At 44.8% G+C, this 27,265-nt stretch overlaps 1 protein-coding gene across 21 annotated transcripts in view; it reads right to left on the bottom strand.

Annotated features, from left to right (window-relative positions):
* Window positions 1-27,265, bottom strand: part of RGS6 (regulator of G protein signaling 6) — a 612,180-nt gene that overhangs the window by 71,673 nt on the left and 513,242 nt on the right. For all 21 annotated transcript variants that reach the window (XM_024998112.2, XM_010809582.4, XM_024998111.2 and 18 more), the window contains 6 exons: window positions 21,567-21,631; window positions 17,552-17,628; window positions 14,905-14,986; window positions 13,276-13,350; window positions 11,293-11,391; window positions 10,145-10,206 (listed from right to left, as the gene is read on the bottom strand). In XM_024998112.2, the coding sequence (XP_024853880.1) occupies window positions 10,145-10,206; window positions 11,293-11,391; window positions 13,276-13,350; window positions 14,905-14,986; window positions 17,552-17,628; window positions 21,567-21,631 (460 nt within the window). The remainder of the gene's footprint in view (window positions 1-10,144; window positions 10,207-11,292; window positions 11,392-13,275; window positions 13,351-14,904; window positions 14,987-17,551; window positions 17,629-21,566; window positions 21,632-27,265) is intronic.

Raw genomic sequence — 27,265 nt, 5'->3', positions numbered from 1 at the left:
GTGTATTACATTTTTTAAGTGTTCTAACAAATGTGTAAAAACACCTAGCAATACTTCCCCACAGCACATCAGATAATCAATCAGTTCTGTCTCTCTGTCTCCTGGAGGCCCTCTCCCCAAAGTCTTGAGTCCTCTTGCTCTATTCTGAACCATTTGTTCTATAGGCTTGATGCAAAACCGTCATCTCAGGCCTTCCTTCACTTCTGTGGGAGCCCTGGTGTCCTGGATTCCACGCCTGCCTACTGGTTTTACTCCCTGGCTGTGCTGAGGCACATCCTTTAGCAGTTTCCTAAGAAAGGATACACAAGAGCTAAATATTTTGAGTCTTTGCAGGCCTAAAATTGCTTTTACTTCATACTTCACTCACAGTGCTGGATATAGAACCCTGAGTTAAAAATCATTTTTCTTTCAGAATTTTGAAGGCATCGCTCCATTTCTTTTGATATTCAGTTTGTTATGATACTATTGAGAAGTCTGAATCCATTTTAATTTTTGTTCTTTTGTTTGGTTTCTTTTCTCTCTGGAAGCTTAGCGTCGTCTCTTTATTGCTACGCTGCTGCTGCTGCTAAGTTGCTTTAGTCGTGTCTGACTCTGTGTGACCCCATAGATGGCAGCCCACCAGGATCTTCTGTCCCTGGGATTCTCCAGGCAAGACCATTGGAGTGGGTTGCCATTGCCTTCTCCCTTTATTGCTATAGTGCTTTCAAATTTCCCCATGACCCTTGCTGGTAGTTTTTATTCACTGTGCACAATGGGCAATCAATAGGTTAAAAAAAAAAAAATATATATATATATAGACACACACACACACACATATATATATTTCCCAGAAATCTCATGGTATTTCTTTGGTAATTTCATAACCTTCATCTCCTTGGTCTTCTCTTTTTATAATTATTTTAAATTAAATGTTGGAATTGATAATCCAATATTTCTATATTTTCTCTATTTTTTTTTCTCGTCTTCTTGTCTATTGGTTCTTCTGAAATTTTCTTTATTTTTTCCATTATGGACTATCACTTTCTTACATTTCCAGAGTTCACTCTTGTTTATCTTGGTATCTAGTTCTCATTTTATGAATGAAATATCTTCTTAGGTTTCTGGGGATATTGTGTGCTCAGTCGTGTCCGACTCTTTGCATCCCCCTAGACTGTAGCCCGCTAAGCTCCTCTGTCCATGGAATTTTCCAGGCAAGAGTATTAGAGCAGGTTGCCATTTCCTATTCCAAGGCATCTTTGCAACCCAGGGATCAAACCTGAGTCTCTTACACTGGCAGGCAGATTCTTTACCTCTGAGCCACCAGAGAAAGCCAAAGTAGTGGTAGACAAACTTGTTCTGCAAGACTGAAATAGTTAATATTTTAGGCTTGGCAGACCAGATGGTGTCTGTTGCAACTACTTGGCTCTTCTATTATGGCACAAAAGCAGCCACAGATAATTCATGAATAAATGTGTGTGACTGTGTTCCAATAAAACTTTATTTGCAAACACAGGGAGTGGAGTGGAATGGATTTGGCCTGCGTGTTATAGTTAGCAGTCTCTTGCCTATGGGCATCTACATCTGGCTCCTGAGACCAAGGCATGGGAGGAGTCAGGGGTCCCAGAGCTTGTATGCAACTCACTCAGTAATTCTCTTGCTTTCAGCTTGCCCTTTGTGATGTGATGTGTCTGAGTTCTGAGCTAATGGGATTCAATTTCTCCAGAGAATTAAGTGCCCAACTCCTGCGTTTGTCATTAATGGGGAGAGAGGGTCTCTTTGTGGGCTTGGAATCACAGATGCAGAAGCTCCAGAGACTGACTACCTATTCCTCTGGGGTTACGCCCATGCCTCCTTCTTGCCTCCCGTGGTCCTGGGTGCCTTCAAGAACCAAAGCCAGATTTTGCTGGGCAAACTGGTTTTGTTATAATTCTCCCACCCCTAACAAAGAGGTCATGATGTTCTTCATTCTGTCCCCATTCAATTTATTTTTTATTAAATTTTGAAACATTTCTCATAAAAATTATAAGAGTATCACCCTTGAACTCACCACCCAATATAAAGAAGCACAACATTACAGAGACAGAAGCCTGTGGTCATGCTCCTTAATTCCATACACTTGTGATCTTGGAAAAATGTGTGGAAATTATTCATTCATTCATTTGTTGAGCTTGTGAGTTTATACTATTTATATTCCTTTACTGACATGTTACTTTTGGGGAGAGAGAGAAGACAAATATTTGTCCACAATATTATTAGTATCTTAAATGAATTTATTATAATTTATGTAATCATTTCCTTTATATTAGACATAGGCTTTTTCTTTCTTTTAGTATACATAGTTCTGGCTACAGTAAAACAGCATCGTTCACATAAGTTTTTCTGCCTTTTAGGTTATTTATTTAGAATTAATATCCATAAGTGGAATTATTGGACCAGCAGGTATAAATCTTTTTATGGTTATCGATCCACAATAAAACTTTCCCGTAAGCATTGCCATCTTGAGTGTCACCAGCTTCCCCTGTAATGGCAGATTCAGAGTCACAATTCCTGCTACTGAATTGCAAAGAGCAGGCGTGGCCAAGTAGCTTGCTTCTGAGAATGTGAAGAAATTCGTTGGCAGCTCCATCTCATTGCTACTCAAAAACGTGGTCCATGAAGCGCGGGACAGGTATCACTGGGAGCTTGTAAGAAATGCAGAAGCTCAGGTCCCACCCAGACCTACTGAGTCAGAATCTGCATTGGTAATAAGATCACCAGGTGAACGATATGCAAGTTTGGGAAGCACCACATCCCGTTCTTCAATTTTCTGAGAGGCTCAGGATGTTTTATTCATCAAAGGAAGATGAAGGAGCCTGTGATACTTTGAGTTTTAAACACATTGTCTCATGCACGGACTGTAACCCCACGGGGGTGGGAGGAGCAGTGGACCAAATTGAAAAGCTTTGGTTTCTGGTTCTTCGGTGAGCCACTAAACTGGTCTTTGTCCTGGTAGCACAGAAGGTAAAGAATCTGCCTGTGATGGGGGAGACCCAGGTTTGATCCCTGGGTCAGGAAGATCCCCTGGAGAAGGGAATGGCAACCCACTCCAGTATTCTCGCCTGGCGAATTCGGTGGAGAGAGGAGCCTGGTGTGCTATAAGGCAAGTTCACCATATATTACCTAATGGCTTTGATGAGCCCTCAGGACCTTTTGATAAGAGAACAGGAAAGCATTTCAAGAGTCCTCCAGTTACCTCACAACTATAAGATAGATGCTTGCAACCAAGACGGGCAGTTCACGCCCACGGTCCTGTAAATCTCTTGCTGGTGGTACATTTGCTGTGGGCGAGGCTTCATCCATACAAGCCGTCCAGCGTCTCAGGTGAGAATGGACAGGCATAGGGGCTCTAAGTGAGCACTGTGATAGCGGGATCAAGAGGTAAGTTGGTGCTGTGATAGCTCCCAGGGCAGGCATCCCTTTGCCACATGGGCCAATTTCATGCTTCCTGAGGTGGACACATCCAGACAGACAGGGTGACGCACTCCAGCCCCTCAGGGACAGGAGCTCCTGGGTTCGGGACCCTCCCCGACCTGGCCCTATGTACCTCTTTGTCTGGCTGTTCATCTGTATCCTTTAATAAACTGGTAAGTGAAAGTGTTTCCCAGAGTTCTGTGAGACACTGAACAAATTAACCAAACCCAAGGAAGGGGTCGTGGGAACTTCTGTTTATAGCCAAGTCAGACAAAAGTTGTGGGGAACCTACGGACTCGTTATGACTGGCATCTGAAGCAGGGTGAGTGAAAGTTGCTCAGTTGTGTCCGACTCTTCGTGACCCCTTGGACTCTACAGTCCATGGAATTCTCCAGGCCAGAATACTGGAGTGGGTACCCTTTCCCTTCTCCAGGGGATCTTCCCGACCAAGGGAATGAACTCAGGTCTCCTGCACTGCGGGCGGACTCTTTAACGTCTGAGCCACCAGGGAAGCCCATGGTGGCGTGAGAGTAAAGGGAAAACACAGGGAAAGGAAGACTGTATTTTTTCCCTACACAGCATCCCAAGAATGAAGTATATACATAGTACATAGTATATGTACATATACATATACATATAAGAGGTACATAGTATATGAAGGGGAAGAAGGAGAGATGCTGTCAGGCTCCAAGGAAAATGGGCAGTGAGGGCTGGCTTGCAGCTGTGGGAAGTGATTACTCAAGGGGAGCAAGGGCATGGAATACAAAGCATTCTGGGAGAGTGACCATCATTCTGACTTTAGAAATACAACGCAAATGTGCTGCTGCATTCCCTAGGAGATCAGGGCCTCTTGCGGGAAGGAAAGCCGGAGACAGAATGTGAGAAGGGTGAACAGGAGAGTGAGTTTGCATCCCCTTTGGTACGTGTACTTTCAAAATGATGATGCACAAAGGGGGACCGGGCAGGAAGAGGATCTGAATGGGAAGGGAATGAAAAGCAGAGCAGCACAGCAGACACAGAAGAAAAAAGGTTGCTTCTTATTAATTCATTCATCTCTCTTTCTTCACGTGGGAGAAAAAGGGGAGGAAAGACAATATAAAGAAAGAATTCCTTAATTATGGGCCATCCAGAGAAAAGATATGCAACAGAGAAACTCAGGTTGAGGGAAGGGCCATGGAGGTGAATGTGGCCCCTTAGACAGAAGAGCATACGCCAGGCCAGCTATCACGGCCTTTCTAGGTCTTGGTCTGGATACAGGCACCCTGTCTACAGTGTTACCTCTGGTGTTTTCTTTCCTATCACCTAACATGAGCTGGGAACGAGAAGCAAGGACTCTGAGGCATCTGGAATCACATAAAAGCACTGTTGTAATGACCTCTTCGGTCCCCATTTTTTCCTCCCTGAAACTGTCATTAGACAGTAAGTTCACAGACTTCTATCACCTCAGCAGGTTTTTAATAGACCCTTAGGATCTGCAGTCCCTTGCTCATTATCTCATTTCATGAATTACACTTCATGATCATAGAGGGGTCAGGAAGCAGAGGAGGAGCCTGCTATAATTTCAGGGGGCAGCAGTGATCTCGGACATGGGCAGGCAAGGTGATGGTAAAAAATCAACTCAGCAGTTGGCTGTGATGCACACATGGCTCCCAAGGATCAGGTAAGGATAAGCTAAGTGCAGGAGCAGATAAAAAATCACACAACACTATTTCTCCATGTGGGACAGCTTTGCATGATCCGGGCAGTGACTGGCCAGAGCTCAGTGCCACTAAAGGTGGAGAAACATAGCAAAATATAGAGACTTTCCAACAATTTGGAACTGAAATGTATAGATTTTTGCATTCTCAAAGTTGGTTTGCCTAGTGCTATAAAGCTGGGCTGAATAAAAAGTGGATCCCCTTGAGCACTCTTGCAAAGAAGAGCAAGACCTCATCTATTTGGCAATTTCGCCTCTTGAGGAAACACAGATAAATGACCAAAAGGGCCTCAGAGCAGAGTCTACAATGAAATAACATATGCCCCAAGGCTCAGTGCCTGTTATTAAGAAGAGCACACCTCATGAAGACTCTTTTCCTCTTGCTCTTGGATGGAGACTGAAGAACTTGATTATTTGATTTTCTGGTGCGGTAGATCTGTTTTAAAAATGGAGTGTATTTCCCCAGTCCTTGAATCTGATCTGGGCCTGTGACTTGCTTTTGTTAATAAAAGGCAGCAGAAGTGTCAGAATGCCAGTTTCAAGCCTCAAGGAACTCTGCACGTTTCTGCTCTCTTGCTTGCAATCCTTCTGTCTCCAGGCGAACAAGGTCAAACCAGCCTGCTGGAGGATGGGAGACCGTGCAAAGCTCTGCCCAATGGTCCCAGCCGAGGTCATCCTAAACCAGCTGAACCAAACACGTGAGAGATCCCAGGCAAGATCAGTAGAGCAGCCAACCGAATCCACAGAGGCGCACAGACGTGAGGGTGGTCCAGCAGACATAGACATATGTACACAGACATGTGAGCACACAGACTGGCAGGGAGTCATGCGAGCAATAGCAAATGCCACTTGTTTGAAGACACTATGCTTTCAGGTGGTCTGTTACTCAGCAGTAGCTAACTGATACACCTGGCCTGCTACATATTGGAAATGGGAATCGTTTAGAGAGGAAGAAGGGCTACTGGAGATAAGCCATGCTGACAGAAATAAGAAAACAAGGCAGCAACTAAAAAGCAAAAACAGAGACTCAAAGAACATACTGGTCTGGGGTCCTGATGGCTCAGACAGTAAAGAATCTGCCTGCAATGCAGGAGACCCACGTTGGATCCCCAGGTCAGGAAGATCCCCTGGAGAAGGGAATGGCAAGCCACTCCAGTATTCTTGCCTGGAGAATTCCATGGACAGACGAGCCTGGCGGGCTACAGTTCGTGGGGTCACAGAGTCAGACATGACTGAACGACCCGCACTTTTGCTTTACTAGGGGAAAGGGAAACCTTTTGGTAAGACCTTGATCACTGACAGAATTTTAAAGCACAATATATGAACACTGACCCTGAGTTATCCAGAAAACTTAACTGAAAGGCAGTTTTCTTTCTTTAAGAAGGCAAGGGCATTTTAAAGCAATATTCTCATTCAAAATAGTTAAAATGAAAAGCTCAAGGTGTTAAGCATTATTTGTCTGGAAAATTCATTTGTGTGTGCAGGGACCATACTTTCTAAAGCCAAAACTGGGTGACATTTCAGATGGGCTTTGGTACCGCTTCCAGGAAATGCAGTTTGGTGGCCATGATGTAGGCATTTTAGGACATTTGACCACTCACGGGGACAATGAGATAGAAGAGGTGAAATCAAGATGACCCAGAAAATCTGCACAGAAGAGCCAACCTCCTTCCTCAAAGGTTTCAGGTTCATGATACCAGAGGAGACAGCCCAGGGAGACCCACAGACTGGAGGCTGCAGGGCCAGCCTTCGGCAGCCTGCAGGACTCAATGTGCTGGAGAGTGGAAATGAAAGAGGTGGGAAGAACTGCCATCTGCAGGGCCAGCCTCTTTCCTTGGCCTGTCCTCTGTCCCTCTGGACACCACACAGCAGGTTCATGCCATTTTATGTACTTGAATTCTGCTCCTTTCCAAAGCATCACACTGGAAAATAATAATTGTTCATATTCGCTGCAAGTGTTGTAAGTGCCAAGGACTAGATCAAGCTCTCGCAGAGGATTAACCCATGAACCCTGTTAGTTACGTACCACTGCTGTCTCCCCTTTCAAGAGGTGAACCGAGGCACAGAGAGGCGAAGCAACCTGCCCAAGATCACACAGTTGGACAATGGCAGAGGCGGAATCCAAACCTAGATGGCTGGCTCCACATCCATCCCCTGCACTGTGGTTCTGCTCATTTACTTTGCAAAGGTTCCTTTTTCTCTTCCCAGCTGCGTCGGCTGCATCCTTTGACTCAATCTTGACTTCTGCCTTTTTCAGAACTGGACTTTTATGATCACCAGCCCTCCTGCCCTCTCCCCAGTTTCAGTTCTCAGAGAACTAAGGGGAAAACCACACGTGCCTGTTCTCGGCGGGCTGCGGTCCTTTGCCCTGTGGCTTCTGGCTAATGACCACGATCGCCTGGAGTGGGTCCAGGGAAGCCAGGTCTGCCCACCTGTGATAGCTCAGCTGCTACCTCTGGCGAGCAGCGCAGTTGCACCCAAGGCCAGCTGCCAGCACCACCTCCCTATTCTCACCCCCCACTGAGCCACTGACAGACCAAGGCTCCAGGCTGCTTTATCTCCTGCTAACACCCGTCTCCTCTCCCTCCTCCTCTCTATCTGGGGGTTTCCTGTGGCTCTAATGAAAAACCCTTGTGTCACATTGAAAAGTTGCCAGTTACTGCTGCTGGGAATAAAATGCAGTCTCTGTGGGGCGGAGACTCGTGAAAGCTTCAGGCTGGGGAGTGAGGAGGGCAGGGTCGGAATGAATAATCTCTTCGGGTGTGAGCAGGCTCTCAAGCATAATTAGATGGTACCAGGTGAGGCCTGTAAACAAACAATGCACCGCTCAGGCTCCCCGCCCCCGCCAGGGCTGTCTCCTTTCCTGCCATGCACACCCACCCAGCTGGCCACCCTTGTGCTGACGGGGTTGGGATCTTTCCCTCCACCCCAAAGATGAGACCAGGCTGGGTGTCCCTTCTGATGTGAGCTCTCAGGTCTCTGTGCGTGGTGGGTAGTAGCTTCCCCAAATCCTCAGAGACCTGGTCAGTCCACCATGGGGTATTCAAAACACAGTTTCCCTGGTCTACTCTGAATCACTGAGTCTAATTCCTAGCACGATGGCTTAAGACTCTCCAGTCTTAACCCCATCCCCGACCTGGATGATCAGGCACAAAACCACTGACCCTAGCAAGCAGACCAAGGGAAAGACACACCCACATACATGCTCTCCCAGGTCTGCAAACTTTAGAGTGTCCTTCCACGGCTAGCTCTGATCCTAGGACAGCCAGGACAGACATTACTGTCCCCCATTCACGGACAAAGAAGCTTGCAGTTCCTCATAGGCTACGACACCAGGGGAGCCCAGGTCCTCCCAGCTGTTTCACTCACAAGCACTCTGCTGGGACGAAGACAACCACAGTGAGGTTTGAAAAGCAACCTCAGAGCCTGGTACTCCGAAAGCCCCACATTATGATAGTGGGGTGAGGAGGCTCCCCAGCCTGCCAGGCTAAAACTGTGACCCCTAGAACACTTGTCTAATGTGAGGTGAGCTCCAGCCATGGCAACCTTCTCAAGCATGTGCATTAGGGGAAAATAGGAATATCAGGAATTCTCAGTGGGGTCGATTTTGCCCCCTCCTGGGACATTTGATGGTGTGTGAGAACATTTTTGTTGTCATAAACTGTGAGGTGGGGTTTTGGCATCTAGCGGGTGGATGTCAAGGGCTTCCTAGGTGGTGCAGAGGTAAAGAATCTGCCTGCCAGTGCAGGAGACGTGGGTTCGATCCCTGGCTCCGGAAGATCCCCTGGAGAAGGAAATGGCAACCCACTCCAGTATTCTTGCCTGGGAAATCCCATGGACAGAGAAGCCTGGCAGGTGACAGTCCATGGGGTTGCAAAGAGTAGGAAATGACTGAGTCACAGCACACATACGTGGGTAGAGGTCAAGGATGCTGCAAAACGTCATGTACAGGACAGCCTCCTGCCACCAACAAGTATTTGGTCCAGAATGTCAATTGTGACACTACTGAGAAGTCCCGGGATAGATACGAGATGCCATCAAAGAGATGAGCCCATATCCAAGGATGTCCTTGGCCACTTAAGGGCAAAGTGTGAATCCCAGTTTGGCGTTTGTGTATGGAGTTTTCTTTGGCTTGATTTTTTTGCTGTTATTTATCTAGAAAGGAGATGTGGATGAACCCAGGGGCCAGCAGAGAAAAGGCTTACAGGTTGAACACACAGCCAGTCCTCTGTGTCAGGTGGGCTTAAAGGACCCACTTTACTGTGATGACCAATAAATACTAAGACCCAGCTCAAGCCCTTGAGTCTTCAGATACTGGTTGCCTCTTTAACAGTAGCATATGGATGAATAAACCTCTAGTTTGGGGTTACCTGCTCAGATTTATTCCATATAGACTCTCCAGGGGTCTCCCGTCTTTAAAAACATTCAAAAACAGACTGTTTCATTGACAAAATCAAGTCTCCCATGAGTTAACAGAGTGGAACCGACTCCTGGTGCAGATTGTAGCACTAAGGCTCCTGTGGAAGCCAGGCTGCAGGTGCCAAATATTTTCTTTCCAGCTGATTCGATGCAGTTGGGCGGTTGATGGTGTGTGGAGGCGGAACGCCTCCTGATGGTCCAGTCCCCCCTGTTTGCGCAGCCAGGACCTCAAAGGGCACACATAATTCTTTCCCCCTATAAAGTGAATCTGGGCGTTTTACAGCTGAAAAGGGAGCGATTCCATTTGAATTAATCAAGAGGCTGAAGGTAAATGTGCATTATGTAGCTTTTAAGGTTCTTCCTTGATTGACAAGGTCTCTCAGCCACCCTCCTGAAAAGCTTTAGCAACAGAACATTTTTAGCATCACTCAAGGGAGGTCTGCTATCTTAGCTATACTCAAACAGGCCTGTGGTGTTTCCACCCATCAGTGTAAGAAATGACTGTGGTCTGCCTCCTGATACACACTCGTCAGCCATAACCCTGGCACATTTCTCCTTTGTTGAATTAGAAAAAAATAATAACAGTAAGGGGAAACATACCTTTCAGCCACTTTGGACATTTTTAAACAATGTCTGTCAATCTGTGCATTCAAAAATGTTATCTGGGGAAAGACAGAACAGAAGCGTTAAGACTAAACTGGAATATTTTCACCCTTTCACCCCAGGAACCCAAATCCTGTATTTCTACCAACAGCCGAACACATCCTCTGGACAGACTTCTCCAGCCCTCTAAGTTTCACTCCAGCAACTACTTTCCTTTTTTGGAAATTCTTACCACACTCAAGAAATACATTTTACTGTTTAGCCTACATCACATATTCTCCTGTTCTGTGTTATGGCTTAAGGCTTGATTCCCGGAAGTGATTGCTAACTTAAAGACAGTCTATATTCTACAAAGCTTAGAAGCAGCATGGAGGTAACCCACCACCCTGACTATTTGGTTTGACTATTCTCCAGTGATCTCCTACCCAACTTTCACACCTACATCACACCTGTGTGCTTGGTGTACCTACCTGGAATCATTGAGTAGCTATTTTCCATAATCTGTTTCCCTTTCCCCACACAATAATAAACTTGTCAAGGTCAGGCACCTCACAGTTTATGCCTTTGGGAGCCCCCTAGAAGCCAGTAAAGCATAATGTAAAAAGTAGCCCCTCAAGTTACCAGTGAACGCCTGGAAAGGAGTAATGTAATTAGTCAGCTACTGTCTGTTGACTTGGGTTGACCAGTTAACTCCTCATCATGGAGGCTGATAACATGGAACCAAATAATGGTGCAATGGCTTTGGGAGTAGGGCTTGCTCTATTTGTCAGCTTTCCTTCTGAATCAGAGCAGTGAAGCTGGTGGTCCTGAGCTGGTTTACTCTGAAAGTGCATTACAATTTTAAGGACCCCATGACATGAGTGCTCCCTGCCCACCCCACCCTACCCCCCACCCCCCAGCTCCTACAGCATCTTGTAGAAAACCCTACTACAGCAGTCAGCCCATGGTGTTATGGTAACTCATTATGTCCTTTTCTACTGACTCTTGAGCCTCCATGAATTATTCACACACAGTGCTCGAAGGTTCAAGTCACCCACAGCTGCTTCTACTGTGCTTTCCGGGAACTTAAAGCTCCCTGTGAACATTCAAAAGGTTTTCAAACTGGCCATGTTTCCCTTTGCGAGTGCAGCAACCAATTCACTCACTTGTTTCCGGATGTCTTCTTTTGTAGTTTTCCTGATTGGCTGACTGGGGATGTGCACCGGGCTTTGCGACTGGGATTCTTCAGTCACACCGTACACAGACTAGAGAAGAAACGAGACCATTGAATCAAGCACCCTCAAGAGCTGAAGGAGGCCCAAAGGGTCAGCTACTTTGAGCACTCATCTGATGCTTCTGGGCTCCTCTGTGACATCCTGACAATAAGTCATCGGCCTCTGCTTGAATTTCTCCAATGATGGGAACTCTGGCTCTTGAGACAACTGGTCCCATCTTTGGGTTATCACTGCTAGAAAATCCTTCCTTTCATTGATGGTCTCCTTGCATAACAGTGCTTCTCCAAATATGGTCCATAGACTATCTGCAAAAAATTATCTTGGGTACTTGGTAAAGATGCACATTGCCAAACTCTAGCCCAGACTCACTGAACCAGAATCTTTGTGGGTGGAGCTGGGGAGCCTGCACTTTTATCAAATGCTCAAGGTGATTCTGAGACACAAGAAGGTTCAAGAACAGCTAAACATTATGCACAAAGAGACCCCCTCTAGACTTTCTATCAGTTATGCCTCTCTGGTACAAACTTGAGATGGGAGGGTTTCATATTTGTTCCTTTTCTTCTGACCAGTTTTCTGGACTCAGTTTTCCCACATAATCACAGGTATGGCTACTTTTAATCTGTTCCTTTTGTTAGAAACACATTAAAGACACTCTTTGTTCTGGGAAAGAAAAATAACCCTGAAGGGTACAGTTTATAGTTGAAATCTATAATATCATGGAAGGCTCAGATAATGTGCACATGGGCTCCATGAAATTCTGGAATATTAGAATTAGGGGGTCTTTAAAGATGAAATGAGGACATTTTAAGACTAATGTAAAAATATGAAGATGTTGAATCTGTCATCTGTTTATTCTGGCCTTCCATTACCCTGGTATTGTGAAATGACAGCAACACACTCGCATACTTTCCTGACTGCAATGATAATAACAAAGATTCTTTTATGTAAGATTTTAAAAAAGAATAATACAGTGGGTACCAATAACTCAATGAGAACAAAATATATAAGTAAAATGAAGGAATTGATACATACATCATGACACATATATAGATGAGAGAGAATCACTGCCTTTTCCAGTGCAGTGAAACACAAATGGCCACAGGATCATTCATGGCTGGATGAGTTGGTGGTTTGACTTGGGGGAGATCTAACTATACTAAGACTTTCACTTGTGTCAAAGTATCAAGCCAGGCCCTGTGGGATCTCATTACTTATGGTTCCTTATGTGTCCTTTCCTCTCCACTGCCTCCCCAGAGTCAAGAGCTACTTTGGACCTCTGTACCCTTGAGACTGCTATGGAAATCCTTGGGAAGCCCCTGGTCTGGTGCCCTCTCCTGGTGTTCCTGAACCATCCTGAACTTCCCACCATCGCCTGGTGGCTTGCTTCATGCCTACCAGGCTGTGGGCTAGGGACTTCCCTGATAGCTCAGTTGGTAAAGAATCTGCCTGCAATGCAAGAGACCCCAGTTCAATTTCTGGGTCAGGAAGATCTGCTGGGGAAGGGACAGGCTACCCACTCCAGTATTCTTGGGCTTCCCTTGTGGCTCAGCTGGTAAAGATCCACCTGCAATGCAGGAGACCTGGGTTTGATCCCTGGGTTGGGAAGATCCCTTGGAGAAGGGAAAGGTTACCCATTCCAGTATTCTGGCCTGGAGAATTCCATGGACTGTATAGTCCATGGGGTCCCAAAGAGTCAGACATGACTAAGCGACTTTCACTTTCACTTGTAGGACTTGCCACTGTATTTCTGCAGCCAAGCCCACACCTGCCACTCCATAAACACTTGTAGAATGAATGAAATGGTTTCCAAGGATGAAACAGGGAGAACTACAAATAGCAAATTGTTATTTGAACAGTATTCAAAATGGAAGGGCAATTCCCATCAAGAATTTTAATTCAGCTAAACTAGCGAACCTTTTTAACCTTTTGTGGGTTCTTCAAACGTCGACATTTTCTGATATCCATTTCTGTTGTGTTCACACAGCCTGGCTGAGAAAAAAAATCATATAAATTACTAAGTGACAATCATACCTTCCAAGTTGGCTCAAGTGACACCCTCAGAACCAGTCTTTGTCTTTCCTGTTACACATAATACATGATTACCTCCATTTTGCCATTGACAATTTGTTTTTACAAAGGTGTTTCCATCTGTAATATGTGTTCCTCCACAGAGTTCTCACATGAAATAAAATAACATAGCTCATATTATCTAAGGATGATATGTAGACGGTACAGTGTACAGTTTATACGAGTAAACTCATTATTCAAAGCAGTGGATGGCTTCAATTAGAGCCGTTGTTATTTCACACACCTAGCCACCTAAGGGCTTCCCAGGTGGCACTAGTGGTAAAGAATCCGCCTGCCAATTCAGGAAATGCAAGAGACGCCGGTTTGATCCCTGTATTGGGAAGATCCCCTGGAGTAGAAATGACAACCCATCCCAGTATTCTTGCCTGGAAAATTCCATGGGCAGAGGAGCCTGGCAGGCTATGGTTTTGCTTCTAATCAGACTTGAGGAAGGCTGACATAATTTATTCATCTTAGTTTCATTTCATGAGGAAAATGCAAAATTTGTTTTAATAACATGAAATTGGAAATGCATCAGATCTCATTATTCATGGATTTTGTATTTGTGAATCTGCCTACTTGCTGAAATCTACTTATAATTCCCACACTGATGCTCGTGGTGACTTCATGGTCACTGGTGCATATGCACAGAGCAGCAAAAATGTTGAGCTGCCTGACCTGCATGTTCCCTGGGAGGCGCCTTCTTGTTTCCTCTCCTGCCGTAAACAAGTGTCCCTTTCATGGTCTACTTAGCACTGTGTTTTACACATTTTTGTGTTTTTTGTTGGTGATTTGGCTGTTTAACATGGCCCCGAAGCCCAGTGCTGATGTGCTGTCTCATGTTCCTAAGGGCACGAAGGCTTGGGGTTTGCTTTATGGAGAAAAGAGGTGTGTAAGATATGTGCCATCCAGGCGTGCACTGTGAGTTCAAAGTCAGTGATCAACAATATACATTAAATAAGGTGGCTTTAAGCTGAAACACACTTTAAACTAGGTTCTGTATTGATTGGTTGATGAAAATGTGACTGGAGGCTTGCAAGAAACTAACCCTGTATTTCTCCCAGGATAATGACTCAGAATCCATTAATTCAGTGCTTTCAATGACCAGTGACTGTGAGTAACATCAATCGGTTGCATTTGAAAGAGAATACACTAGAAGTTGGAACTGAATAACATTAGAAATGGAAAAGCTTATTTTAGGACTGTAAACTTTGGGGCCCAAAGTTCCCTGGGTGGAATTCCCACAGCTCCACCATTTGCAATTCCATATTTCGTGAATGAATCATTTTTAAAAGGTGGAACTGATATACATACCAGAAGATCTACTGAGATGATCCAAGTGAATGGCAAAAGCAATTTCACAAAGCTTAGCAATTTTCTTAAGAGTGAGATGCCTCGTGGCTAAAGACAGTCTTTTCTTTTAAGTGAAGGAAGAGAGAAAATTGAAAAATAGAGAACCAAGCAGAGCTTTCTCACCACTGGCCTGTGGACATCCCAAAAGGCTCGTTCTTGACTGTCCAAAATTTTCCTTTCTGTTTTATCCTTTTTCCGATCAATCCTGGAAGAGTGAAAAAAGGGAAATCAGAGGCTTTTTACTCTGTTTTTCCTTCCTGATGCACGTGCCAGCTCTAGGTCCCATTTTTAGGAGCTTAGTGTACATAGGGCTCTTGGCACCTGTGTGGCTCCTGCTCTCTGCAGAGCTGTATGATATGGGTGCATAGTTCCCTCAAGGAACCCTCAAGAAGCCCACACATGGTAAGAGAGCGTGTTTTCAGCTAGAGTGCAAATTACTGATTACGTATAATGAATAGGGTGAGCCTATCCAGTGTTCAGGAATGCAGCTGTCCTTTTGAATTATTAAGATTTGGATTATTAAGAACTGCATTAGTTGTTGTCATCCTCCCCCGTCCCCCACCTTATCAAAGGACACTGCATATTCAAGTTATGAGAAGGAATATAACCATAGGCTTGTAATCTTTCATCCTCAAATCCGAAAGTTTGCTTTAGCTTCAGAATCAGTAGAAATGTCTTCAAAATGCTGCAGTTATGTGTTTTAAAATAGTACTTCTCTGGTGGCTCAGATAGTAAAGAATCTGCCTGCAATGCAGGAGACCTGGTTTTAATCCCTGGGTCGGGAAGATCCCCTGGAGAAGGAAATGGCAACCCACCCCAGTACTCTTGCCTGGAAAATTCTGTGGACAGAGGAGCCTGGCGCAGGCTACAGTCCATGCGGTCGCAAAGAGTCAGACATGACTGAGTGACGAACACACTTTTCACATGTTTTAAAAGTTACTTAAACCATCTGGTTCTCTAAAAGCAAAGTAATAGCCCTGGTGTATGACAAGATCCAGAAGGCAAATATCACTGGCCTCAGCTGGGGGAGGCACAAATTGCAAGACAGACAGATTTTTCATGTTGTGATCAGGAGCATAGGTAAGAGCCTTAAAAAGCAGCCTGCATTACTCCATGTTATCTAAGTAGAAAGTAACTTCAATTAATTGCTGTGTAACTCCTGGTTCTTGGCTCTCTTGGGAGTACTTTAGTTTACTAGACTAAAATAAAGTCATAATAACCCTGTGATTTTTGTGATAATTGCTGTGTACTTAAACTGCCCAGAATTATAATGTAATCACAGAGTTAATCAAAACAGGGAATCGAGAAATACCATATATATACAAAGGGGTATTTCTCCCTCCTTTTATAACGTGCGATGATGCTGTGTGGTCCTGAAAGTGTAAATCAGACCTTCTCTTCCCAGTGGTTCCTGAGTGCACTGGCTCAATTCTTCCTCCTTCTCACCCCTCCCCAACCCGCCTGCCTTCTCCTTCCTCCGGGGCTGTGGGGAGCACTGAGGTCAGGGTGCGTGCACGTGGAATCATGGGTAGGGGGCAGAGGTTGCAGGGGGAGGGGAGGAGGGGTACAGTTCATGGGACCCAAGGACCTCACGTCGTTTCCAGCTGCAAGCAGACTGCTCATCAGCCTGAGCACAGCCCTGGGGGTGGGCTGCAACACTGCCCAGAGTGTGGGGAGGGGCCCTTTGAAGACCCACGGGGGCTCCTCAGGTGCAAGTGGTGCCCAGAGAAAAGATACTCACCTCCTCCCAGTTCAGCATCCTTTCCCCACCCCCTCCTCTGTCCCATTTCTTCTATCATCACTTGCAGCTAAATCAGAGCCTGCTGCCGAAAAGGACAAGAGACGACCCCACCTGAGCAAGCCCGTTTCCCAGAATCAAAAGGATCTGGTTGATGACCATGTTTCTGGGCTGGGGGACATTCACTGCCCACTTCTGTTTCCTTACAGAGAAAGGCATTTCCACTACACTCCCTGGGAGGGAAGAATGTGGAAAAAACACTCTGACTTTCTCCTCCTCTCATCTCTTCTTGATTTAACTTATTGGCACATTTGAAAAAAGAAATAGAGAAAGCTGAGGTTGGTCCATCTGGGCCCAGTCTGGGTCAGTCTGTTCTCAGGACAGCTGTTCTCTGCAGGCAGTAAACTTACAGGCTTGACTCTGCCCTCGGATCGGGGGGTGTTACTACAGATACCCAGGTCTGCCCTGGATGGGACACTGTAATTCTAGGGCAATGATTTGTGGTCATAGATCCAAAATCATGTCCCATCACTAGTTTTATGAGTAGCAGTCTGACATCTTGGACTCCAAATGTCTGACTTCTGTGCTTTGTTTTTGATTGGTTCTGAACCCTTCCCCTTAGGAGAGATGGAGGAGGTGCCGCTTGTTGGCTTTCCTAAAACTCCAGTATGTTTTCCTAGAAAGATGAAATTTCCAGACCAACAAATAAAGTGGGTCTAGTGTTTTTCAGCTTCCAAGCACAGAAGATTTGGAAATCTCCTTGGGAATTAGGTACAGCTTCTTAGAACCAGAGTTACACATTTGGGAGGGACCCCATTACCTGCTGGAACACACACTTTGGAGATTATTTCAGGGTATCGTGGGTGATAGAAATGCAACTTATCCATCCTGACCTTGATTTCTGCCCAGTTGTTGTCATGAGAGAGACAGTGACCAACCACGGCTGGATGGAAGGAAACCCCACTCTCATACCACCTCTAAATTCCAGAGAGTCTTTTTCTCTTTGCAAGGGGTCCTGTGAAGTTCACCTACTTGACTTGTGCTTCTGCTTGCATAAAGATGAATTCCCACTTCCTTGCAAAGGCCCTCTGGAGTCTTGCTAAGTTTTCCTAAAGAGAAATGAAAATCAACAAGAAGGCATTAATCATCGTGAGTTTGCACATCGATACTTATTACAAGGCAGCCATCTATTTTGGTTACTTGCAACAAAACAGCAGGGCCCTACTTTAAATCCACCGGACATGAACCCAGTTTGACATTGCACCAGACCCTGTTGTACAGATAACTATTAATATTCATTTACACGTCCATTAAGGCTGAAGTCTGTGTGGTTCCCCGATTCTTCTTTTCTTATGTGTTTTACAGGAACATGACTCACACAGCATTTATAAAGGCCACTGAAGACAGGGAGACTGGATGTGATTGTTCAAACACGCTGGGTTTAGGGAAGGAACGAGAGGGGTCTTTGCAACTGACTGCAAGACCAAGAATGGAATTCTCAAGATTTGTCTTCTAGCAATCAGGGGCTAGAAGGTGGCAGAAAAGGAGAACCCAGAGGGCCTTGCATTAATCACTTTGAAAGTCCAGATTCAAAACTGGGAAAGAAGGGAGTGCCCAGGTTTGTGATGTTCATGAAAGGAAAACGCAAAAACCATAGGAAAGAAAAGGCATTCTGGGTCACCTTTAGAGGGAGAGGGAAGAAGCCTTTTGGCAAAGTCTGTTGCTCAACCTAGTGGCACAACAGGACAGTGAGGCGGGGTGTCTGACAGGTCCCTTAATGACTCGCCTAATTCTGATGGAATGCAAGGCAAGAGCCCACATTATGCTGTGTGTTTTCATAGAGCTCATGCCAAAACTAATTGATTACCCTCATTAGTGGATTATTAATATAAAAGGAGCTTTGGTTGAAGACCAATGCATGTAAACTCAGTTATTACCAAGGCTTGCTGTGTAAACATTTCAAAAAACCAACCATTTGATTCTCCCTGATAGCTCAGTTGGTAAAAAATCTGCCTGCAATGCAGGAGACCCTGGTTCATTCCCTGGGTTAGGAAGATCCCCTGGAGAAGGGATAGGCTACCCACTCCAGTATTCTTAGGCTTCCCTTGTGGCTCAGGTGGTAAAGAATCTGCCTGCAATGCAGGAGACCTGGGTTCAAGACCTGGGTTCGATCCCTGGGTTGGGAAGATCCCCTGGAGAAGGGATAGGCTACCCACTCCAGTTCTGTGGCCTGGAGAATTCCATGGACTGACTGTATAGCCATGGGGTCATAAAGAGTTGGATGTGACTGAGCAACTTTCACTTTTTTTTCCACTTTTGTTTTTTTCACTGTTCACAAGAAGCAAAGCTGGTAAAGCCTGAATGTCAGTCAACTGGGAAGCAGTTACCTAAATCATGATACAGTCATACCATGGAATACTAGACAGCCATTAAAAATGAGACTGTAGATTATTATTGCTGCTATAGGAAAAGTCTCAACATCCTTACAGTATATGACTGGAGAAAGAAGCAGCTTACACAATAAATGTTTACAGTGTGATCTAAGTTTATTATAAAAAAATGTATGTATAGAAAAAAGGACTGCAGGATTCTTTCTCTGCTTTCTTTGTTGTTTGAATTTTTGTTTTTACAAAGATACTATGCCATCAGGAAAAAATAATGAAATTATATAATATACATAAAAATAATATAATTACTGAATTGTGAAAACAAAATTTTTTTTAGTTTCTAACCACTTTTAGACAGAACTTCAATGTGAAAGAACATCTTAATGCCATATTCTTTACCAATACCAAAGCAGAATGTTGTAGGGCAAGAGAATAGAAAACAGAGTAAAGTATGTTAGGAGTTGGTGCTGTCGTGTTTCTATTCAGGAGCTTTTTTAAAAACACGGGAACTACTGGGAGGGGAGACACAGGATGGAGGGGCCACGTGCTTCTGCACTCTGGGTTGTTCCTGTAGGTCATGTTCGGGAAGGGATGTAGTCATGTCCAAGTTAAAGCACTTGGTGCTTGACGCCCAAAGAGCCAGGCAGTGGTCTTCTGGGAGAGGGGTGGTTGCTGGCACATGAGGGCAGATAGGGGGTGGGACTGGGTGCCTAGGATGCTCAGAGCCATAAAACTACCAGGCTGGGGATGCTTGGGGAGATCATAAAGTCCCAACCCACTTATGTTTCTTGGCTCCCATGGATAAGCCAACTTTAGCCAGGGCCCAAGGCTTCCGGTGAACTTCTGCTCTGCATCCTGCACTACTGTCTCCCTGCCAGCCCACAGGTCCTGTGATGCCAGTGGGACCACAGAGTGGAGCGAGGTGCCCTCATGCACCCATAGAACCCATGTGCTCTGAGGGCAGGCACGTGCCCTGTGGGCTGCAGAGAAGGGAGTGGTGGCTCAGTGGATGGGTGGACTTGGGTGCTGGTACCCATGAGTGACAAGGTCTGGTGAGCAGGGCCTCACTCTTGCTTCGGAAGACTGAGGCCATGAGAGTGGGAGGGACATGGGGAGACGGGTGAATCTGAAGGAGCTGTTCATGCTGGAGTATCCAGGGGTGAGGAGTCTTCACTGCCCCTGATGTTCCCCGTCTCCTGGCTGTCAGCCCTTCAGTCATTTCATGGCTCCACAATGCCTCCCCTGGAGGGCCTGTGAAAAGCCAGCCAATATTCTAGGTTTTCTGTGACCTGTACAAACAGTGGTTTGGGGGGAAAGATCTTGCAATCCCAGATTTTAAATACTTAAAACATTATCTGTGACTCTTCCAAGTTCGCTATGCTTTGGCTCTATTAAATGGGGGTGGATATGAGCGCGGTGGGGTCTCCAGTTTCTGCAAGCAATCATGCCTTGTGAAAGAAGGAGGAGGAAAGTTGGGAGTATATATCTCCATCTGACATCCGTCTTGTCTTCTGGATTGGATTTGGTCCTAAGATTTTGCATCTACTGCCAAGTCCTGGTGAATTGGGTCTGAAGATGCAATTTTTAAAAATTATCATATATTAAGCTAAAAAAAAAGATCATATAGTAAATTTGTTTTTCTTCTTTTGGTATATAGTAATATAAATTTTAACACATGTATATGCATGGTTAACCACCACCACAATCAGGATACAGAATGGTTCCATCATTGCCCCCCACCCCACAAATTCCTTCATGCCATCTCTTTATATCTGCATGTATCCTGGCAGCCACTGATCTGTTTTCCCTCATGACAGCTTTTTCACATAACTGGAACATCACAGTTTGCAATCTTTTGAGACTGACTTCTTTCACTCAACATAATGTCTTTGATACTCATCCAAGTGGTTGGATTAATAATTCATTCCTTTTCAGGGTAGAATAGTATTCTGTTCCAAGGCTGTAGAGTAGTTCATTTAACCATTCATCTGTAAAAGTGCATTTGGATTGTTTTCATATTTGAGGTATCACACATAAAGCTACCATGGACATTAGTGTACAGGTTTTTGTGTGGCTGTAAGTTCTGATTTCTCTGGGGGTATGTATGTAGTTATGTTAAAGTGGGATTACTTGGTTGTATATGGTACGTGTACGTTGAACTTGATGAGAAACTGCCAAACCATTTTTCAGAGTGGCCACACCCTTTTGCATTCCCACCAGCAATATAGGAGAATTCCAGTTGCCCACCACATCCTTACCAGCACCTGAACTATCAGTACTTTTAATTTTAGCCATTCTGATGTGTAGTGGCATCTCATCATGGATTTAGTATGTACTTCTCTAATGGCTGTTGAACATCTTTCCATATGCTTCTTTGTCATACTTAAGCCCTCTTTGGTGAAGTGTTTGTTCTAGTCCTTTGCCAATTTTTAGGCTGAGTTGTTTTTTTATTGCTGAGATTTGAGAGTCCTTTATATAAAGATATGATTATATTGTGATGGTAAGAAGAGCTGAGAACAAAAAAAGGGAAATAGAAGAGACTTCCTTTCCATTGTCTGAAGGAGTTGGGGGAAGAAAAAGGGAAAAATGCAAGCTGAGTCAGAGCTGAAGGTAGTTTATACTCTCCTCCTACACCGTACCTGGAAAATAATCATACTTACTGCTTCATAATCTGCCAGTTCCAGCCTTGCTTTATTCTGCATTGTCCTCTTACAGAGGTAGATGGCTGAAGGAAGAGAAATTACAGCACATGTAAGACTAGCAGTATGGTGGAATCATAATCCACCCACTCACTCATTTGTTCATCCACTCATCCAGCCAGCCAGCCCTCACTATATGCCCAGCACTGTGTGGTGAAGAATATGTTTTTCTGTGGATGCATGCCATCTGACCTCTAGGAATATTTCTATAGGTCAGGATAGGATGAGGACCCCCCCATCCGATCCTGACAACCTCCCTTCATCCTCCTCACTCTGCTTCATGCCAAACATCCTCCATCAGTGCGACCTTTCATAAATATGACCATGTTACCTTACTGCCTAAATTTCCTGCATTGACACCTTAGAGACCTCAGAAGAAAGGTCAGGCTTCTAAAGGCGGCATGTTTGTTTCTTCAAGATCTAGTCTCTGCTTGTCTTGTCAACCTCTTCCCTCCCTCATTCAGGCATGTTGCTCTTGTTGCTCAGTCATGTCTGACTCTTTGTGACTGCATGGACTGTAGCACACTGGGCTTCCCTGTCCTCCATTATTTCCTGGATTTTGCTCAAACTCATGTCCAATGCATCAGTGATGTTATCCAACCATCTCATCCTCTGTTGCCCTCTTCGCCTCCTGCACTCAATCTTTCCCAGCATCAGGGTCTTTTCCAATGAGTCAGCTCTTTGCATTAGGCGACTAAAGTATTAGCACTTCAGCTGCAGCATCAGTCCTTCCAATGGGTATTCAGGCATGTGAGGCTACCAAACCCTTTCGGTTCCACTTCTCTGTGTATGTGTCCACTGCCTGGAGACCTTTTCCTCTGCCGTCTTATTTCCCTCCATCTGGAAACCATCTACCACTTTGAAGATCCAGCCTGGTGTTCCTGATCGCATCTATCCATCCTCAACCATTGGACCTAATTCAATTGTGCAGTACTTGTGAGTTTACCAGCTGTCCCTGCTCCAGGCTGAAGGCTTTCCTAGGGCAGAGGCTGTGTCCTACTCAGCATGGACCCCTGCACCAAGCTCCAGGGCCTGCCAGGTCGAGCGAGTGGACAGTGGGAAGGGAAGACAATTTAGGTGTCTCTTCCCAAGCTCAGGAAGGGCTATTGGCCTACAATTGTCAGGATATTCTTCCTCCAACATGGCCTTCATCACTTCCTCTCCTGCCTCCGCTTCTTCAGTATCTCCTTCCCTCTCCAGTGCCAAGTAGAATGACCCAGGGGAGACAATAGACAAATGGTATGAATGAGTAATAGGATGACTAGGAGAGAAGGTCAGAGAGGACCAGGACTGATCTGCTGTTTGACAACCTAATTATATCAGGAACTCTAGTCAACTCCTTGCTGGGTTAACCAACCTGCTCACGTGGTCTGAAAATTTTCCTGATGCAGACTACAATATGCTGGAGCCTTCTGGCAGAAATCTCCTCTGTATGCCCACATTTCTCACATCATTCGAGTTTGCGAGTGAGGGTCAGTTGTGTTTGTTCTCGAATCTGCTTATGTCAGGCATACCTGTTATTCTAATAACGTACATTCACTAAATGTTACACACACTGATGAAATTAATGTGAAAAGAGAGAGTACAGTTGTTTCTACGAAGACCTAGCTGAATGGTTTGGAACAACTTGATAAAGGAGAGTCAGCTAAGACAATTGCTGATAACTTTGGTATGGGTAAGATAATTGAAAAAAAAAACCATGAAAAAAAGAATAAAAATATGAAAGAGGTCAACATACAGTTGCTTTAAAAGTATTTTTTAAATTCTTGATGTACTTTAAGGAGGTCAAAACTGGGTGGTTTATTTCAAGTGTGGTTTATTTAAGAAAGAAACTCAAATTATGGGGACCGAAAATCAAAGAGAATCTTTGGTCCTACCTCAAAAGGCTCTTGAATGAATATTCCTTGGTATATTCTCCATTCATTTGAAGTGGTTAAGGTATGCATGTATCACTTTTTCATGATTCCCTCCTAACCAACTTTTCCAGTGAAACAAACAGCCACAGCTCTGCTCTGTGTCAGATAAGGGGTGTCTGCTGTGTTAAAAGGTACCTCCTTTGGTCTCTTGGGTCACCAACTGGGCGGCCTGTGGAACTGGAGGCAACTTGTAGCAGGAAGCTGTCACCCGCCCCTGGTCTCAGTGGTCCTTAAGCAGTATAACTGGAGCTGCTTTGGCAGCACTGCCTTGGACGGGGTTATTTTTTTAATTTATTTTTGCCTGCGTTGGTCTTTGTTGCAGCACGTGGGCTTTCTCCAGCTGAGGCGAGTGGGGGCGACTCTCTAGTTGTAGTGTGCGGGCCTCCCACTGCAGAGGCTTCTCTTGTTGCGGAGCACGGGCTCTACAGCACGTGGGCTCAGTAGTTGTGGTGCGTGGGCTTTGGTGCCCAAGGTATGTGGGATCTTCCCAGACCAGGGATCAAACCTGTGTCCCCTGTATTGGCAGGCGGATTCTTATCCACTGTACCACCAGGGAGGTCCCTCACAGTATTTCGTATTGGCAAAATTAGAAACTCCGGAAAGTCTAACCCAGATTTGGTCTTTATTTAAGTGGGATCATCCCAAGAAATTTCCAGCCCATCTGGGTCAAAAGGGATCAGCTAAGTTGAGAAGTAAAGTACCATGCGCAGAAGGCAAAGGTACCTCTCCTGATGAGCATGAGTTATATGGTGGCACGCTGGTGGGCCCCTTCCTGTGCAGTGAATGTCATGCATTGGGCGGTCTGTCCACCCCACTGGGGAGGCAGCAAGCAGCAGTTGAGGGGCCCTCCCTGGGGCTTGTGTGCTTCCTCAGTGGCTCAGCAGTGTTCCCTCTGATACCCAACCCATCAAGTGACCACTGGCAACAAAAGCCAAGTCCTCTTACAGGGCATCCGGGGACTTGCTTTAAGCTCAGATGCTGGCTTTTTTTTATGGATATGTGATTTCTCATTGGAAAAATACTTGTCTATTTTGCCCTCATGCCAGCATATCACTTGGATACCCACTGCCATCTCAAGCTCACTGGCATCCCACCAGGACAAAAACAGAATGCAATAAAAAATTTTTACAGTCAATAGATTCATGTACTACATGTGCAATTAAACATTGAAAAAACATTGAACCTATCATATTTCAATGTCCTTAAAAATTGACTCCCTTTCCAAACTTTCTGTCTCTACTCAGTTCAGTTTAGTCGCTCAGTCATGTCTGACTCTTGGCAACCCCATGGACTGCAGCACACCAGGCTTCCCTGTCCATCACCAACTCCCGAAGCTTGCTCAAACTCATGTCCATTGAGTCCATGATGCCATCCAACCATCTCATTCTCTGTCATCCCCTTCTCCCACCTTCAATCTTTCCCAGCATCAGGGTCTTTTTCAATGAGTCAGTTCTTTGCATCAGATAGACAGACTAGTGGAGTTTCAGCTTCAGCATCAGTCCTGCCAACAAATATTCAGGACTGATTTCCTTTAGGATGGACTGGTTGGATCTCCTTGCAGTCCAAGGGACTCTCAAGAGTCTTTTCCAACACCACAGTTCAAAAGCATCAATTCTTCAGCTTCATCAATTCTTCAGCTTTCTAGCTTTGACTAGACGGACCTTTGTTAGCAAAGTAATATCTCTGCTTTATAATATAATGTCTAGGTTGGTCTCTACTAGTCTGTCTACTACTGACATCATAATATATCTCAATCTCCTAAACTAAGGTACATACAAATCATTTATTTCTCTATTTCCCCCATACCTTCTAATTACTTTTTAGAACAATGGAATTTTAGCATTGGAAGTAACCTTGGCGACCATCAAGTATGGACCCCTCACTAATAGATGGAAAAATAAAGGCTCAGAGAGTTGAAGTGCTTTACTCATGGACTAGTTAGTTGTAGAGGTGGAATTAGAATTGAGGTCTAGTTTTCCACTATGACATTCACTGCTCCGTGTACTTATTCACTGACTCATTCATTCTCCCATTTAAAAATCTGAGTGCCTCAATGTATATATGTGGAATCTAGAAAAATGGTATGGATGAACCTATTTTCAGGGTGGGTAAAGAGACAAAAATGCATAGAATGGGCAAGAAGAAAAAATAGGGAGGAAAGGGAGGATGGGATGAATTGAGAGAGTAGCATTGACATGTATAAGTGACAGCTACTGGGAGGCTGTTATATAGCACAGGGAGCTGAACCTGGCGCTCTGCGATGACCTAGAAGGGTAGGATGCTGGTGGGGTGGGAGGGAGGCCCAAGAGGGAAAGGATACATGTATACATATAGCTGAGTCACTTCACTGTACAGCAGAAACTAATGCAATATTGTCAAGCAATTAAACTCCAATTAAAGTAAATTTGAGTGCCGCTTCTCTGGTAGCTAAGACAGTAAAGAATCAGCCTGCAATGCAGGAAACACAGGTTTGATCCCTGGGTTGGAAAGATCCCCTGGAGAAGCAAATGGCAACCCACTCCAGGATTCTTGCCTGGAGAATTCCATGGATCGAGCCTGGCAGGCTACGGTCCATAGGGTCACAAAGAGTCAGACACGACTGATCGACTAACACTTTCACATATGTGCCAAGCAATATTTTAGGTCCTAGGGAAATCACCACACTAGCACCTACCACATACATGGAGCTTGTTGAATGTTAGGCAGTAGTCTAGGGACTTTCCAAATGTCCACTTACTTAATCCTCGTAATAACCTTTGAGGCGAGTTCTGTTATTAGCCTCCTTTCATAGGTGAGGAATTTTTCAGGTTATTCCCCATTTTCAGAGACCCACAGTGGCTCTGGGAAGCTGCTGAACCTATTCTAAATGTCTCTCCTCGACTACGAGGACCTTTTCATACACTTGTCCATCCCAAAGTATTCCACCTTTGTTATCATGCTTCAGCAACATAAAATCTTTGAGTAGTTGGATCAAATTCCTCAGCATCCTCTTCTTGCTTGCACATCATGGTCTCTCTCTCAGCCTGGGATGCTTGGAGGGCAAGCCTGTTACTCACTCAAATCTGTGACAGAGCAATTGACACAAAGTAGATGTTGAAAGAAGGGAAGTTTCTGGTTCTTCCTCAATCCAAGCCACACCTATTCTGAATTCTTAGCTCCAGTGGCACATACTTTCTGGCAAGAGGGCTGCCACAGAACAAATAAGATCAAACACCATCCTGGGAGTACTAATACCAACCCCACTATGGTTTTTATTGGCTCCTTATTACGTGCCATACACCAAAATTTGCACATATTTCTAATTAATGAAACAATTTAATCCTAACCAACAACACGAGAAGTACTATTACTATTCTGCTTTTAAAATGAGATTTCAGAGGCACAGAGAGGTTAAGTAGCTTGCCAAGATCACACAGCTAGTGGAACCAGTCGACAATGGGCCCTTTGTGCTGACTTCTCTCTTGTTAAATACTGATTTTCTGATTAACCAGGAAAAGGCAATGAGTATTTTGTATCCTGAACTTTAACTTCTCCATTTGATTTCCCAAAATGGAGGTACAGGAATTCAAAATAATTTTGCTTCAGTGAGAGCCTGATATAAATTGTTATTTTTATCCCTGTTCTTACTACCCAGCTAAAATTACAAAAATCTGTAGAGAAAGGGAAATGGTGTCCTGCTGTATGCAGGGTAAGATGGCTGATGGTTGCGGGTTTATATTCAGGCAAATATTTGAATTTTACTTG

Source organism: Bos taurus, chromosome 10, assembly GCF_002263795.3.
Source record: "Bos taurus isolate L1 Dominette 01449 registration number 42190680 breed Hereford chromosome 10, ARS-UCD2.0, whole genome shotgun sequence".
NCBI classification, from domain to species: Eukaryota; Metazoa; Chordata; class Mammalia; order Artiodactyla; family Bovidae; genus Bos; species Bos taurus.
The sequence above is the reverse complement of the archived record's forward strand: the minus strand, read 5'-3'. Positions and strand labels throughout refer to the sequence as shown.